Source organism: Pimephales promelas, chromosome 3, assembly GCF_988280905.1.
Source record: "Pimephales promelas chromosome 3, fPimPro1.hap1.1, whole genome shotgun sequence".
Taxonomy (NCBI): domain Eukaryota; kingdom Metazoa; phylum Chordata; class Actinopteri; order Cypriniformes; family Leuciscidae; genus Pimephales; species Pimephales promelas.
In genome coordinates, this window is record NC_142771.1 from 7,970,001 (window position 1) to 7,987,919 (window position 17,919).

General features: G+C 35.5%; 1 protein-coding gene and 1 long non-coding RNA gene across 3 annotated transcripts in view; one reads left to right on the forward strand and one right to left on the reverse strand.

Annotated features, from left to right (window-relative positions):
* Positions 1 to 1,858: 1,858 nt before the first annotated feature.
* Positions 1,859 to 7,666, reverse strand: LOC148981947 (uncharacterized). Its single transcript, XR_016155345.1, has 3 exons — positions 7,523 to 7,666; positions 5,224 to 5,338; positions 1,859 to 2,594 (listed from the first exon to the last, which is right to left on the reverse strand). It is a non-coding gene; the product is annotated as an uncharacterized LOC148981947 (long non-coding RNA).
* Positions 7,667 to 13,638: 5,972 nt separating this feature from the next.
* mast1b (microtubule associated serine/threonine kinase 1b) overlaps positions 13,639 to 17,919 on the forward strand; it is a 46,498-nt gene continuing 42,217 nt past the window's right edge. The window contains exon 1 of one of the 2 annotated variants that reach the window (XM_039667267.2): positions 13,639 to 13,979. In XM_039667267.2, the coding sequence (XP_039523201.2) occupies positions 13,941 to 13,979 (39 nt within the window). In that variant the 5' untranslated portion in view covers positions 13,639 to 13,940. The remainder of the gene's footprint in view (positions 13,980 to 17,919) is intronic. The other variant, XM_039667268.2, reaches the window with a different exon arrangement.

Sequence of the window (17,919 nt, forward strand, 5' to 3'; positions counted from 1 at the left end):
AGGCGTGCTAACAAGGAAGCTAAAGACAACAGCTACTAGCGTTGACCGCTAGAGCGCCTCTTGAAATCAGGGAGTGAGGTTTACACACACAGTTTTTACTGGCCTACGTTACACTCACCCCCTAAACATCACTCCCATTCGGGTCACGGCACCACATGTAATCGGTCCTACTCGACTTGGTCCGATCAGGATTCAAACTGGGGTCTCCAGCATAGAAAGCAGACGCACTAACAAGGAAGCTAAACACCACAGCTTCTAGTGTCAGTCGCTAAAGTGCTTCTTGAGATCAGGAGAGTGAGGTTTACACGCACAGCTCTCACTGGCCTGGGGCAGTTACACTCACCCCCCTAAACCTCACTCCCATCTAGGGTTAGGTATCGTTTGAATTTGAACGATTCTGATTCTGATTCTGATTCTGATTCCGATTCCGATTCCTTGTTTCGATTCCAGTTCCTAAAGATTCTCAATTCCGATTCTTTTAAGAGGCAGGGTCAAAAAAGTTTAGCTAACCTTGCTAACCAACGGTCTTTCTGAAGGAAATACTCCTTCTGTCACAAATACTCCTTTTGTCACAAATTTTGCCGAGATTTCGTTATTTTTAGAAAAGTGAAGCCACACTTTGGACCGCCGACGTAAGCTACTCATAGACGCTTCTTCGTTGGTGTTGTTCAGCGGTTTCTTCTTACGGTCGGCGGACTGTGAATATCGAAACTAGGAATCGAAATTTTAATTTTTGAACGATTCCGGGAAAAACGAAAAGTTAGACCCGGTTCCAATCGATACTCGATTCTCGATACCCAACCCTACTTCCATCCGGGTCACGCCACCGAATGTAACTGGTTCTACTCGACCTGCCCCAAGCAGGATTCGAACCGGGGTCTCTGGCATGTTATGCGGGCGCTAACAAGAACTAAAGACTGCAGCCACTAGCATCAGTGGCTAAAGTGCCTTGTGAGACCAAGGGAGTGAGGTTTACAAGCACAGCTCTAACTGGCGTATGTTACACTCCCCCCTAAAACTAACTCTCATCTGGGTCACGGCACCAAATGTAACCAGTCCTTCTCGACCCGCTCTGAGCAGGACTCGAACTGGGGTCTCCAGCGTGGGAGTCAAGCGTACTAACAAGGATGCTAAAGACTGCTAGCGTCAGCTGCTAACGCGCCTCTTGAAATAAGGGGAGTGAGCTTTACACACACAGCTCATACTGACCTACGTTACACTCCTAAACTACACTCCCATCCGGGTCACGGCACCAAGTCCTTCTTGACCAACTCTTATTAGCCTGCGTTACAAAAACTCTAAATAAACCTTACTTAAAATAAATATTCAATACCAAAAATGTAATATTAGCAGACAAACTGTCAATTCATGAAGAAAGCAATTTCCTCACAAAAGTTGTTAATTTAGCTTAACTCTCCACCCCTGAAAACCATTAAAATAGCTTATCCTCGAAGCTCCCCCCAACAAAGTGTCTCTGAGCTAAGACGTACGATTGTTTCTGCATTGCATTGTGTTTCACTTAATCTGGTTAGTGTAAAACTGCCTGTTGTTTTCTGCTGGCAGGATCGACATTCAGCCGAACAGAAGCGCTCAATCTAGTGGTGTGTGATAAAACCCTAAACTAAACAAGTCATGTTTCTTTATAAGGAGAGGCTTAGCAACGTCTGTCAGACGCTATAAATGCGTGGTGTATGGACTTCACATGTGAATCATGCTTATTACATTACCATATACTGATGACTATAATGTTTGTCAATGTGAAGGTTAATCTTCTACTCATGTTGAATAACATAATCTGCTCTCGGAAGTGCATTTACAATAAAGCAAGGTCCAACAAACTCTTTTAACACAATATATCAAAACATTTTAATGAATTCTGTACATTGTCATGAACAAATCACACTTGATTTCTTTTACAAAACTGTCAATGCATATCTCTGCTTCACTATCAGAATAAAACAAATACAAACAATTGGCTTTATCTTTAAATTCAAACAATGAAAAACATATCAGTAAAAACGTCTGTGAAATCCGGTCCCTTAGGCTTAATTTTGGTTCATTTGTTCCAGAGTCCTGGACTTATATGACAGCCGATGCTGATATAATTGTCTGTTTCTCTGTTCATGGCCTCAGCAGAATCGCAGAGAAAAGCTTCACAACAAAGTTCCATTCATCAACCTGAGTCCTTGAAGACTGGAACATTTTGCACATGGTTTTATTGAAGAAAGCCTCTCCAAGCCGCATGTCCGTATCAAATAACAGCAGCTCTTGATGAGGCACTCGACATCAGTTTTCAGACGGTTTCAGTCGCTCTTCCAGGATCTTTTTGCCGCAGTTCATGGCCAACGTCGCAACGGCGTACGAGGACAGAATCACAATGGTGCTCCCGACAAATTGAGATGAGACTCCTCTTGGGACCGCACGCATCGGCCTGCGGAGGTAACCCGAGTCTGGGACGCTCACGGCATGGCTGATGGGCTCCATGTTCTCTCAGGTGGAGACGAGAAGTCTTCAAGCACGGCTGACTAATGTGATCAATGCATGGACGCTCGAGTGGACCTCTTTATAAGGGCCACGACACACATGTCAGATCCCTTTCGGGAAACACCAGATTGAGTCAACAGGAGGAGAAATACAAACACACACTCATGATCAGGTGGAGGTGAGGATCTTAATGCGTTAAGCTCATTAGAACTGGCAGTGAGGCACGTAAGCAGATCTGCCTTCTGACGTGTGAAACTCATTCACTCATGTTAAACCAACAAATAGAGTTTAAGGTCATGGGTTCGAATCTCAGGAAAGACAGTAAATTTGTCTTTGGTTCATTCGTATGGTTTGAAAGTGATTTATAAATAAATTCTAAGCTGAGTTGAGTAAATATCGCATGCACTGAGAGAAAGAGTCAGTATTTGTTATGTCAATATTTGCTTCCGCTGATTGTTTAATGGACTAGAGTTTAGTTTTATGGCACTTATAGAAGGCAAACAAATAAGTTTGTCATAAGGAAATTAGTCTATAAACTCACAGAACTACGCCGGTTATAATCAGACAGGAGAACGTCACCATGCAATGGGTTTTATTAAATTACTTAATTTGTTTTAGTTGTGTAATATTAAACAAACAGAATCATTTCAATGATTGTTGGATCCAATTTCGAATTTTGGATCTAATTTTGAATTATTTCAATGTTTGTTGGATACATTTTAGAATTTTGCGTGTAATTTCGAATAAATTATATGATTGTTGGAAACAATTTAGAATTTTGGATTTAATTTTGAATAATTACAATTATTGTTGGATCCAATTTCGAATTTTGGATCTAATTTTGAATCATTTCAATGATTGTTGGATATATTTTTAGAATTTTGCATCTAATTTCGAATAAATTCAATGATTGTTGGATACAATTTAGAATTTAGGATCTAAATTTGAATAATTTCAATGATTGTTGGATCCAATTTAGAATTTTGGATTTAATTTTGAATTATTTCAATGATTGTTGAATACAATTTAGAATTTTGGATCTAATTTTGAATCATTTCAATGATTGTTGGATAAATTTTAGAATTTTACATCTAATTTCGAATAAATTATATGATTGTTGGAAACAATTAAGAATTTTGGATTTAATTTTGAATAATTTCAATGATTGTTGGATACATTTTTAGAATTTTGCATCTAATTTTGAATCATTTCAATGATTGTTGGATACAATTTAGAATTTTGGATCTAATTTTGAATCATTTCAATGATTGTTGGATACATTTTTGAATTTTGCATCTAATTTCGAATAAATTATATAATTGTTGGAAACAATTTATAATTTTGGATTTAATTTTGAATAATTTAAATGATTGTTGGATCCAATTTAGGATTTTGGATTTAATTTTGAATTATTTCAATGATTGTTGGATACATTTTAGAATTTTGCATCTAATTTCGAATAAATTGTATGATTTTTGGAAACAATTTAGAATTTTGGATTTAATTTTGAATAATTTTAATGTTTGTTGGATCCAATTTAGAATTTTGGATCTAATTTTGAATCATTTCAATGATTGTTGGATAAATTTTAGAATTTTGCATCTAATTTTGAATAAATTATATGATTGTTGGAAACAATTAAGAATTTTGGATTTAATTTCGAATAAATTCAATGATTGTTGGATACAATTTAGAATTTAGGATCTAAATTTGAATAATTTCAATGATTGTTGGATCCAATTTAGAATTTTGCATCTAAATTTGAATAATTTCAATGATTGTTGGATAAATTTTAGAATTTTGCATCTAATTTCAAATCTTCTCAATGATTGTAATCCAATTTAGAATTTTAGGTACAATTTAGAATAATTTCAATGATTGTTGGATCCAATTTACCTAGAATTTTGGATCTAATTTTGAATTATTTATGATTGTTGGATAAATTTTAGAATTTTGCATCTAATTTCGAATAAATTATATGATTGTTAATTTAGAACAATTTAGAATTTTGGATTTCATTTTGAATTCAATGATTGTTGGATCCAATTTAGAACTTTGGATCTAATTTTGAATCATTTCAATGATTGTTACAATTTAGAAATTTGGATCTAATTTTGAATTATTTCAATGATTGTTGGAAACAATTTAGAACTTTGGATCTAATTTTGAATCATTTTAATGATTGTTGGATACAATTTAGAACTTTGGATCTAATTTTGAATCATTTTAATGATTGTTGGATACAATTTAGAATTTTGGATCTAATTTCAAATCTTCTCAATGATTGTTAGATACAATTTTGAATTTTATACAATTTAGAATAATTTCAATGATTGTTGGATCTAATTTAGCATTTTGGATCCAATTCAGAATCAAATTCAATTAAGAAACTGTTGGAATTTAATCATTTAGGTTTATTAATGTTGCACATTATTTCATACTAAGTGGAAATTCAAAGTGTTTCACACAGGAATATTAAAGTAAATAGATGATAAAGAAACATAACCCTTTGCGTCAGTGTGATATTCTAGTCTCTGGATATGATTCATATTCCTTCAATATAAGTATGTAGAATTTTTAATACATCATATTCACATTTATGTCATATCTGTAGTGTGTTAACAGTGATGTGTGTTTCTGAGGTCACTAGCGGTCATGCTAACAGATCTGTTAAACAGCAGGTGCACGTATGTCTTTCTCAGGTGTTTACACACCTCAAATATGTTGTGAAGGGATTACCTGGACCGTCTGAGCGTCTGTGGTCACTCACTGCCAACTGTTACAGCAGATTAACACTCAACCCTCAGATCATGACGTCATCCTCCAGCACATGAATGAGCTCAACACGGCATTACTGTTGATGAGAACTCAATCATTACTGGTACTAGTGCTGCTCATAGTGATGTGATCCAAACTGTGTGTGTGAGTGTGTGTGTCTTAACAAACAAACCAAGACAGGAACATTTTTTTCAGAGGCAATATTATAACTGCAGTGTATTTTGCTTTAAAGCTGATATGCTGAACCCTGCATTCAACAAGCAAAAGTATGAGTTTATATTGCATTCTTCTATTTTACATACATCGTGTGTCTGTCCAAGTCCATATGTGAGCAGTAAATCTGTCCTGTGTTCATTCATTCATTCATGCATTCATTCATAAGACCTGCTGCAGATAATCAGTCTGTTTTTGGCTCTAAAATAAACTGACTTTGTCATTCTGCAGGACAAGCTGCTTTACTGCCTGATGGACACATAAGAAAACAGTCAGAACTTTATTTTAAAGCGCTTTACAATATACAATATACACTCAAAGAAAAATACTCTTTGAATGAACATAAAAAAATCATGGAAAGGATTTCAACATTTCAATATGAAATTCTGTTACTCCAATTTAATGTACTTGCGTTGGGTCAACTTAATTTATTAAGGTTGATTCAACTTATTTACTATGGTTGGGCACAGCTTAATTTAATAGTGTCAGCCCAACTAGTTTGCAACGTTTTAGACCAACTAATATGATTCAGGTATTGTAATTCAAATATCCATTCACCCAATGCAATATAGAATATTTTAGTGACACACTAATCAATTTTTAGACCATATATAGCCAATTATTTACTACCAATCGCACTTTTTAGCATCTTAAACGATAGATTTACATGCTGAATCAGTCAATGCTCTACTCTTCTTCACACTGTGTAATTTACTGTAAATGGTTGTAATAATTTCAATGTAATTGAACATTAAACACAACTACGCACTATCAAGTCTTCTCCTTTTATCATTTTCTCAAAAACACATAACATAACACTTAATTTAAACATTTATATTTCAACATATGCAAAGCATGCTGGGAATTAACAAGCACTGCGCAGTTTCAGTTAATTCAACACAATCATTCATGTAATCCAACACAAACGGATTAAGTAAACTTAAATTTTACATATATTTAAGCAGATTGAACACAATCAAATTAAGTTTGGACAAAATGTATAGCAACTGTGTTGCTAAGCAGCAAAAATCTTTATTTTTTTCAGTGGATTGTTTCACAGTAGCTTCACAATAGTAAAAAAATTCTAATTCTCCTGAAAAGCGGTTCTAAAAAGCCAAGAGTGTCATTTCATTTCTCAGCTTAAGTCACTTCAGTATTGCTTCAGTTCAGTGTATTTGTAACCTCACTGGTGAACCTCATTGAAAAAAGTCAAAGACATATGCAGTATAAAGAAAACGAAGCAAACAAATACTGCAATTATGTATAACTTAATGCATTGCCTTTTAAATGATAGCCTATATCAATCTGATAATATATTATAAAATAATACACAATATATATATATATATATATATATATATATATATATATATATATATATATATATATAAACATATTTTACATTATAGTAATTACCATAGTCGTATTTTAAAAATTAAAATAACTTAAATATCAAACTGCCCAAATAATAGGCTGCGATGAGACCATAAACGGGTAAAAATCACTTTAGGGTGTCAGACTCGTACTATGACCAAAAGAGGGCGCGCGTGCACAACAGTGACGTGTATCGGCGCGCGGCTGGCAAACCCATAGCCTGACAGCTGAGCTTTGCTGAGCTTTCTCCAATCAGAGAGCAGGAACCAAGGTCACCGTTCCCATGAGAAGGAGGAAACCGGGGCACACAGAAAGAGTAGCGTAAATGTTTTAATATTTTTCTTCGCACATTCGTTTGATGCGCGCGAGTCTCGTCTGTTTTCCACTAATGACGAATCCTCAGGAGAGAAGCAGACGAGTCTGCTCGTGCACGCCTGACGGAGCGTTTTAGCTTTTTAAAGTGATAGCGCACTCAGAATGAAACATTATTTGCTGACCCCTCATGTTTCTTGATTAACCCATGTGGAACTTTTCTTCGAAGAGATCACCCGAACACAAAGCAGATGTTTGCTCACCCACGTATATAATGAAAACAAACATACCGTAAATTGACCCAGGGTTCCCAAAAAATATGGCTAATAATAATGCTGCGTTCTCGCCATGCCATAATTACCGGGAATAATGTTGTGTTCCAGGTAGGTTTTTGAGCACGTAAATCATGACTTCAATCCACGATGTCCACGACTTTGTAGCTTTCCAGGCCAGTCATGCCAAACTACCTGAGCGCAAGGCTAGATAGATGTAAACAAACCGTTGTTTTTTTGTATGGTTCGCGGGCTGTGTGACGTCACAGCTCGTAACTTGGAATAGATCGATCTAGTTCACAGGTGGGAAACTGAATGTTTTAAATAAAGCATTAAAAAAATCATGATTTTCTGAAAAACTATATTGTGAAAAATGCAAAAGAAATAAAACTGACGTGTTACAAAAAAAAAAAAAAAAAAAGAGTTCACAGGTGGGAACTGGGAAGTCACTGGATTGACTGCAGTTCCAGTGCACTTTCACGGGTATAATGTTGGAAAAACACGCGTTGCAGGCATACATCTCCAGTTAGTATTGCTCTCACGGTACTTAAGACATACACCGATCGGTCAAACGCCCTTCAAGTTGAACACAGCTTTAAGGGTCAGGTGGTAAGTCGCAGCCTCTTTCAGAAAATGACTACTTTACACGTGGTAATTACAAGTTCTACAAGCACGTGACTGCTTTTTACAGTTCAGAATCGTTATGGCAATTATGATAATGCACATTAATTCACTGTTGGTCTATTCCGAGTTTTATGAAGTCATACAACGCTTTGTGTGAGCAACAAATTTAACGCATTATTCACTGATAATCTCCTCTGCTGTATATCTCAAATGTACGGAAGCCAATTTACACTACATAAGTAAAATAATAATAATTCATGCTTTCAAAATCCTAATCATGACATTCTTCATCCTTAATTCCTCAAAATCATAATTTGCATACATAAAAAAGTCATTATTATGACACATTTTTTTTATTATAACATGCTAAATCATAACTGTGACATGATTTTGACTTTTTATATCATAATTCTTAGTATGTCATATTTTGATTTTGCATTTTATTTTGACTTTATATCATAATGATTTTTTCCCTTATGTGGTGGAAATGGGATTTTTATTTGCTTATATTCAAAAAATGATTTGTCTTGTATCCAATCATAACATGGGATGTTTGAATATGCAGTATTATGATGACAGAATGTACATTTTGTGGCCAACAATCCCTTTAAGCATAATTTTCATTTGAAATATGACAATAATCCTTCACCTATATGTCATATATAGACTCATATGGCTGCACTGATTCATTCTGGCATCATAGAACAATGTCACTGAATACGTAATGAATGATGTCCGTCTGCTGGGTACTTCTCTGAGCGTTACTCATAATCAACAGCTTTGTGTGTGTGTGTGTGTTTGGAGTAAGATCCTCAGCCCGTGTCTCTGGCAGAAGGCCTGAAGGATTGAGCGTTTTCTCTTCATCTGTGCTGGACTAAATCTTCAGCTCAACTTCAAGACGTCAGCGTGAGCATCACTGAAATCCCATACGCCAGGTGACAAAAATCACACTGTTTATAAGGTAAAACTACACACACACACACACTGTCAAATTAGTGAATATGCACCATCACTAAAAAACATTTTCATCGATATGTTATAAGATAAAGTAGAAAACATAAATATGACTTTCCAGTAAAACGACACACACACACACACTTAAGTGTAAGTCACGGCGGTTGCTGAATGTGGTTCACGTGATCAGCACCATGGACAGAGATGGACATGTGAACAACACGCACTCACTGTAGCTTCTGCTTCAGCGCAAAACTAGCGGAGCGAACTATAACCCAAAAAAAAATATATATATTTTTTGATTTATGCTGTGAAACAAAAAACGATTCAAATTGAGCGGGAAAAATAAATTGAATGTGTTCATTGTTCTACTCAAGCAAATGCATCATTTCATGCTTAAAAATGTTGAGTTGAAAATAACCCAATTAGTAACCCAGCTACACTCCAAAAAAAAAAAATGCTGGGTTGTTTTAACCCAGTTTTGGGTCAAATATGGACAAACCCAGCCATTGGGTTACATTTTTAAATTACATTTTAACCCAATGTTTGACCCAAAATTGGGTTAAAACAACCCAGCATTTTTAGAGTGTATGGATCGGCATAGCATCTTTCCAACTGTGGGTTATTTTAACCCCATTGCTGGGTTATTACTAATATAACACTACAATGTTAAAAAAAATGACCCATAGTGACAAAACAAACGTTTTTTACTTTGTAGTGCTGAAATGTTTTATAGTACATTTGCATGTTAAATTCATGAGCTTTTAGTATTTTAACATGGATGATGATCATAAAAATAATTTATTAATAATCAACAGCTTTGTTTAAATCTCAGATTGGGCGCAAATTTGGCAAATTCAACAAATTAGCGTATTTTAGTTATCATAAATTAGGGATCTCTCAAATACTCAAAAGTCATCCTGCGTTACCATTGAATTGGTATTTTGAAATATTTTAGCGGGCTCAATTTTTTTTTGATATCAACCTCAAATTTGAAACATAGCTAGATTGACATGGCTTTGGTTTTCTAGAGCCAAAATATTGTAAAAAAATATATGTTTTGTATAAAAAAATGCATAATAAATACAGTAAAAATCAACGTCTAGAACTTTTTTTTTTTTTTACACTTTTTTCCCTGAAGTCGAATCACTTTTAAAGTATTTGTTTGTTTTTAATTAAAGAGTGTTTTCTAATTCATTCATGCTCAAAAAGGGCACGTGTAACAGATTACAGTTTTTTCAAATTGCTTACACACACTATGGCTCAATTTCTTGAAACTCTCACAAAACCACAAAACACAACATGCAAAACATCAGACACCTCTCGCAAAAGCAAACACACCATTCAAAACTATTTCCAAAAAATGCAAAAATTGTGTAACTCCACACAAACATCAAATGATTAGCCACGTACACACGGATGTGAAAAATGCAAAACACTACTCTCTTATTCATGGTCTGGTGTCGTTTAAAGCCCTTTGAAGCTACACTGAAACTCTCATTTGGACCTTGAACCGTTTGGTTCCCATTGAAGTCCATTATATGGAGAAAAATCCTGGAATGTTTTCATCAAAAACCTTAATTTCTTTTCGACTGAAGAAAAAAAGACATGGACATCTTGAATGACATGGGGGTGAGTAGATTAATAGGATTTTTTTTTTTTAAAGTGAACTACTCCTTTTAAGATATTTTTACTCAAGAACAAGGCCAAAATGCTGATTAAGCAAACTTTTTGCAATGTATATGGCAGTGATGCATTCAGCACAATCTTGTGTCCAATACTGTATACAATACAGCTGACCTTATAGTAATCGCCATCAATACCTTCTGAGAAGAGTCATACAGGAACACAGATACAGTGAATCATTACAGACGCGTGATCCAATCATGACTTATTGATGAGTCTGTCTGCAATGATGTCACCGTAGGATGATAGTGTGTCAAACGTTTAACAGTCGACGTCTGTCTCTATGTTGGACACCCCGAGGGACCCTGTGCAGTTCGATGGTTTACAGAAGAGCAGATGCTCCACACACCATGTGTTATTAAAGTAATGTGCATCCCAAACAAATATAGTGCCACTGTAAACATGCACTGTAATATATGTTTGACACATTATCATCACATTACCTCATTTTGTTTGATTTTTATTTCAGCAAACAAGTGTTTTTTTTTTCTAAAAATAGAAAATGCTTTTTTTTTTGGTAATGTCTATTCGAACAAAGCATGAAAAAAATCTAAACAAATTTTGTAGAAATAACAAAATGAAAAGAAGGGTGTGACAAAATATGTATCCATTTAAGCATGTTCTGGAAAGATTAAAACTGAATATTTCATATACCTGTGAATTTTGTGGAAAAAAGCAATAATTTGGCTTTGTTTTATCATTTTATTTACTAAAGATGATGTTGGAATGATTTAGAAACCTATAACAGAAAACAGGACTGTAATAGAAATCTGTGTATTTGATGGTTTTTTTTTTTCCCCGTTTTTTTAGAATGAATTTCCGAAAAGTAAGGAAGAATACATTGTACAATTATTTATTTTATTAGGAAAATGCCATATATATGAAAAGCAAACCAAATTTTCACATTATATAAGCTAAATTTGATTAAATTAACTTTTGGAGCAAACTAAAATGCTAAAATGCTAATTTTATGTATTTTTCTTTTCTTTTGACTGCTATTTTTTTTTTTTTTAAATGTGACAAATTTAATACCTCTTTTTCTTGTAGCATTGAATAATACAATTAAATACACAAAAATTTAATCGCATTGTTGGCAGATCCCAGGAAATGCACATATGCAGTATGCTAATATGTTAGCATGCTAGTGACAGAAATCTGCTGTGGTGTGTCCTGCAGCATCTGTGAATCAGGGATCAGTGAATGAGATCAGTCAGATCAGGACTGATCCCAGCGCAGCGTCTGGCCTGTACGGATCAGTGATGTCAGAGAGCACTGTTGGTGTGACACCGGATGTTATTTAAAAAAAACAAAACAAAGTTTAAGTTTTATAAGCTCAAATCCTCACTTTGCTTGCTCTGTTCTGTGTGACTCTGTTCGAACTCGTTCATCAAAATGAACAAATCTTTTTCCGAGTCAATTCGTTCGTTTCATTCGTTGAATGAACCAAATGACTGAAAAAGATTTGTTCATTTTGATAAACGAGTTCGAACAGGAGAGTCACAAACGCTCATCACAGAACAGAGCAAGGCGAACATTTGTGCTTATAAAACTTAAACTTTGTTATTTATTTATTAAATGAGCGATCGTTTCGCTTGATAAGACCCTTATTCATCGTCTGGAATCGTTTAAAGCCCTTTGAACAGTTTGCACTGAAACTCTCATTTGGACCTTGAACCGTTTGGTTCCCATTGAAGTCCATATGGAGAAAAATCCTGGAATGTTTTCAGCAAAAACCTTAATTTCTTTTCGACTGAAGAGAAAGATGTGGACATCTTGGATGACATGGGGGTGAGTAAATTATCAGCAAAAGTTTTTTCAGAAGTAAACTACTCTTTTAATAAATTTGCTATCCACATGAAATAATAAGAGTAGAGAGTTAAATAGAGTAATCAAGTGTCTAGATAAATTACTATATAAATGACCAATAATCAATTGGCATTCCAACCTAAATTTGAGATCGCGATAAAATAGAGTTTGATAAAAGTAAATTGGAATTAAATTACTTTGCCACACTGTAAAGACTGAACGCGAAAGACCGAAATCCTTCAGTTGCTTATCGGAAACCGTTTTTGGGCCAATTCGGTGGGACTTGACTCCATACATCTGAACGTCTATAGCTCAAATGTTCTGCGTAACATGAGAATGAATCTCATTCACTCTTACAGAAGCTCAAACGTGATGCGTAACATGATAATGAACCTCATTTGTTCTCACAGAAGTTAAAACGTGATGCGTAACTTTAGAATGAACCTCATTGGTTCTCACAGAAGCTCAAACGTGATGCGTAACATGAGAATGAACCTCATTGGTTCTCACAGAAGCTCAAACGTGATGCGTAACACGAGAATGAACCTCATTGGTTCTCACAGAAGCTCAAACGTGATGCGTAACATGAGAATGAACCTCATTGGTTCTTACAGAAGCTCAAACGTGATGCGTAACATGAGAATGAACCTCATTGGTTCTTACAGAAGCTCAAACGTGATGCATAACGTGAGAATGAATCTCATTGGCTCTTGGTGAAGCTCAAACGTGCAGCGTAAAAAAAAACCTCGTTGGTTCTTTTATATGTTTTATTGAAACAGAGTAAAACAACATAACCTCGTTGGTTCTTACAGAAGCTCAAAGGTGATGCGTAACACGAGAATGAACAGCGAAAATTCTTCCGTTTTTACCATAGCTGATGAGTGAGTTGATGAAGGTTTATGTGATAAAAGCATACATTCAATCTGTTCATCATAGAGAGTCTTTAAACCGCTTAATTGATTTGCTTTGAACTAAGTCTTTCGGGTTTGGAAAGACATGAGAGTGAGTAATTAATGACAGAATTTAAATTTTTGGGTGAACTATCCCTTTAACATCCCCGAGAGAAAGAGAGGATGATATGAATGAACAACACTGAGAGAAAGAGAGAGTGAGCGGGAGATGTTGATGCTGATGTTAAAAGGAGCGGACGCACGCGCTCGCAGCGAGATTCGTGTTGATCTCGCGCACGTTCCTCTATTGACGTCACGGGCGTGCGGTCTTGAGTCCAGCAGCGTTTCAGACTCTTCTTCGGGATGCGAGTGTTGATGTGAATCCCCTCCTCCAGCCTCTCAGACCCGTCACCCGCGATATGAGCTGGATAGCGATGAACACGAAACGCGTGGCGTCCCGATAACGAAGTCTCGATGGACCCGAGCGGACTGAGCCTCCTCTGATCCACACAATAGCAGCGAAAGCAGCATCTCTAACGGACGCGACATGGACGATTCGGGAATAATCAGGCGCAGGAGACTGCAGGTCAGATACACATCCCAATGTTTTCTGGACATGTTCCATGCTAATATTGTGGTATTGGGCCATGTATAGGGGTTTTCTTTGAAGTACAATGGTGTAAGGATATAGTAAACAATGGTAATATATCAAAAACAGCATGGTATTAATGTTTTCTAAACATGTACTATAGTAAAATCATGTTTTTTGAGATGTGCCATGGTAATAATGTGGGTTTTGGGCATGTATTTTGGTTGAGATTCCTTGAAGTAACACACCGGTAGTATATTAATGTATACAGTCAGTAGATATAAAAAATACCCTCGTATTACTATTTTTCTGACTGGATCATATAGCCTAATAACAGTAACCAATGGAGAGTGGTATTCTTTGAAATACCATAGGACCTTTGTGTATATCAGTGTATACCTTCATGGTACAAGTGTGTACTGTATTAGATTGTGACATGAGCTATAGTAAGTGGTAAAACTGGGTTTTTTTTGGCCATGTATAGGGGTAGTAACATATATATTTTTTTAAATACATTGTAACATGGTAAATTAAAGTGTTAAACACTCATGACTATGGTATATCACAAATACAATGTTATAAAAACTATCCGATTGGACCTCATAAGGACAGTGGAGTTGCATTTAATTAATACTATGGTATTTGAATTGAGGTATTGTTACAGTATAAATGCCATCTGACGGTGTTAAGGTGAAAATAAGTCAGCTACTTTAACATTCAGGAACCCTGAGCTGTGATGATGAGGAGACGCTTGTGTTTGTGTGTGTGTGTGTTCAGTGAGTGGAGGTTATCTGAATCCTTTGCTTTGCTGGGACGGGTGTGTGTGTCGACATTAGAAACCGCTTGTGCTACACGGTTTCACAATCATTCTGATATGATATCACACACACACACACACACACACACACACACACACACACACATTCACCAGTAGAGAGATGTTCGTGAAGTCTGAGACATGATAAGAAAGAGAGAGACGGACTCAGTGTTATCTGAGAATTTCAGCCCAAAATCAACCGCACTCATAGATTAGGCTTATTTTTAGTGCAATACTTAATTATCTTGTTGTTCATTCAGCATTTATAATTTTCATGAGAAGTAAGCACATTTACCCCCATTGGGATGTGTCACTCAATAAAATCAAGCCAAACTGTATCATAAAGTATGTAGATAAACCATAATGTTGCAAGACCATGCAAACATTTAGCATCAGCATTTGAATTTACACTAATGAGAGAATTTAAAAAAAAAATATGTCAGAATGCAAAAGAAAAAACATATTAATTGTCCTAAAATAGGCTTAATTTATGCAGAATATAATTGCTTGCCATTGTGTGTGTGACTGTGACACTTTTTTTTTGCTCAGTGTGAGAATAATTGCCCTCCGCCGTTTGTTTCCATGTCCCTCGGGTCTCTTCTGAGAATCACACACACACACACACACACACATAGACATTTTGTCGGTTATTCAGTTAACACCCTCCTCCTGCTGCCATATGGTGCAACACCTCAGAGGTCAAAGGTCACTCCCATCATGCAGCAGGGCCTCGTGCACATTTAGCACGCGGCTCATCATTTGCCTACTTTTATCGTCATTTATGATGATATTTTTAGAGATGCATAAAAAATATTTTTATATCAAAACTAAAATGAAAATTTTAAGTTAGCCAAAAACTGAAAATGTATTTTTTTATTTTTTTAATGATCAATTCAATAATGAAATTTATTTCATAATCAGCACTCAAATAAGTTTGTTTCACAAACATTTAAATTGCCGTTTTTATATCAACTTTTTAATAAAAATGAATACGACTGAATATGTTAAATCTACTCAATAAAATTGAGGCAACAGATTACAATCAATATTATTCATTAAATTGAACAAATTAAGAGTTGAGTGATAAGTAACCAAATGAATTACTTAAAAGTTAACCATTTAAAATGAGTATAATTTACAAATTTTTCTAAACAAAAATATCGGAAAAACAGACGATTTAAAAACTTTTTTTTTTATTGCCAACACTGAAGACACCTGATGATAACAAGCAGTTTCTACACCGAATTGTTGTTGAAATATAGATATTTAAATGGTGGCTGAAATCATTTTAATCACAGATTTATTTAAATCTTCAAATGTTTAAGTCACTTTCGTCAGAGTGAGATTGGCGATGTACCGTCTCTTAATTAACTACACAAAATACAGCACAAAATAAAATAAAATAAAGATTTTTAACTCTAGAAAATGAAGAACAAAGAATGTGCATCAGGTGTGTTTTGCTTTTTCATGTATTAATCCACTCAACTTTATCGTTGTTACAATGCTATTATAAATGTGGAGGAAATTAGCTTATTTTGTTTTTCATATTGTGGTTTTCCGTCAATGGTATGGTATTTCCCAACTTTAGCTTCCCACTCGTATTTAAAACTTTGTGATGTGTTCATGTGCGTTCGACTCGTAAATACGAAATTTCCGACATGACTTGAACTCACAATATCGGCCATAACAGTAATATCGGTTATTATCGGTATCGGCCCCAATTTTCACATCGGTGCATCACTACCATTATTGCATCAGATAATGAAGATGTCACTAACAGGTATAGTCAAAATATGCTGAAATTTGCGTATATATAGAGTTATTTCTCTAGCTAACTAACAAGCTTTGCCGTAGAAATGTTTTTAATGTTAATTGATTTAGTTGACTAATGTTAACAAAATGAAACCTTTACGGAAATATCCATATCTTACCCTTCCATTTGTTTCTATAGTCCCGCTTTACCAGCATTTTTGCGCTAATTTACAATATCCTTCTTTAAATAAATGTACCACAATACAACCTTTTAAAATTCAATAACTTTGATAAATGAATGTTATTTTGTTGTAATATTAGATTATTTCTATAAAACGGTTAAAGGGATACTCCACTTTTTTTGGGAAATAAGCTCATTTTACAACTCCCCCAGAGTTAGTTGAGTTTTACCGTTTTCGAATCCGTTCAGGCGATTTTCTGATATTTAGAAGAATATGAGTAACCAGACAGTTTCTGGTCTCATTGACTTCCATAGTATATATTTTTTTCCTACTATGGAAGTCAATGAGACCAGAAACTGTCTGGTTACTGATATTCTTCTAAATATCAGAAATTTGGCTGAACGGATTCGAAAACGGTAAAACTCAACTAACTCTGGGGGAGTGGTAAAATGAGCCTATTTCCAAAAAAAGTGGAGTATCCCTTTAATCTGCTGGTTTCTCATAAAAACTTTATCTTTTAAACGAATTAATCAAACGTTTTCATTAAAATTTCACCTACTATAACTTTGTTTTCAACGTGGCTTTCCTGAGGCTAAATTAAATGTATTTTATATGTGTTTCCACCATTTGTGGAGCTGAACTGCATCCGTTCTCGTGTTGGCTCCGGTGATCGACCCTCGAGACCCCGTCTTTGCTTTGTCGCAGACTCCAGCAGATTTCCGTATAATTTCTCGTTCAATCACTGAAGGCATCTGATGCACTTTTTCTCCTGATGCAGCGAGCTATTAGGAAAAATAGTTGGAGGAAATCCCGAAAAACCCCGGCAGAAGGCGAGCGATAACTCTCAGGCTGTTTTGCGTGCTGCCGGCTGGCGCGCGCGTGAGACGCTCTTAGGTTAATGACGCTCAGATTATGGGGTTGGCACAGTAAATGATGGGTTTGCACCAAATGGTGGGCAGGAGGCCCAGCTTGTGCCATTTCATTAAAGCTCAGACTGCTTTACAGCCCGTCGTCATTCAGCCGGATCATCTGATTATCAGACTCTGTTCAACTCGTGTTAAAAAGAGAAATATAAAACAGTAATAAGTAGATTTGGACATTTCTGAAGAAAGTGAGATGGAAGTGGTGCTTAATATAGCTTATTTGTTGGGATGTTGATTAGGATTAGTGGTTTCTTGGGGGATTC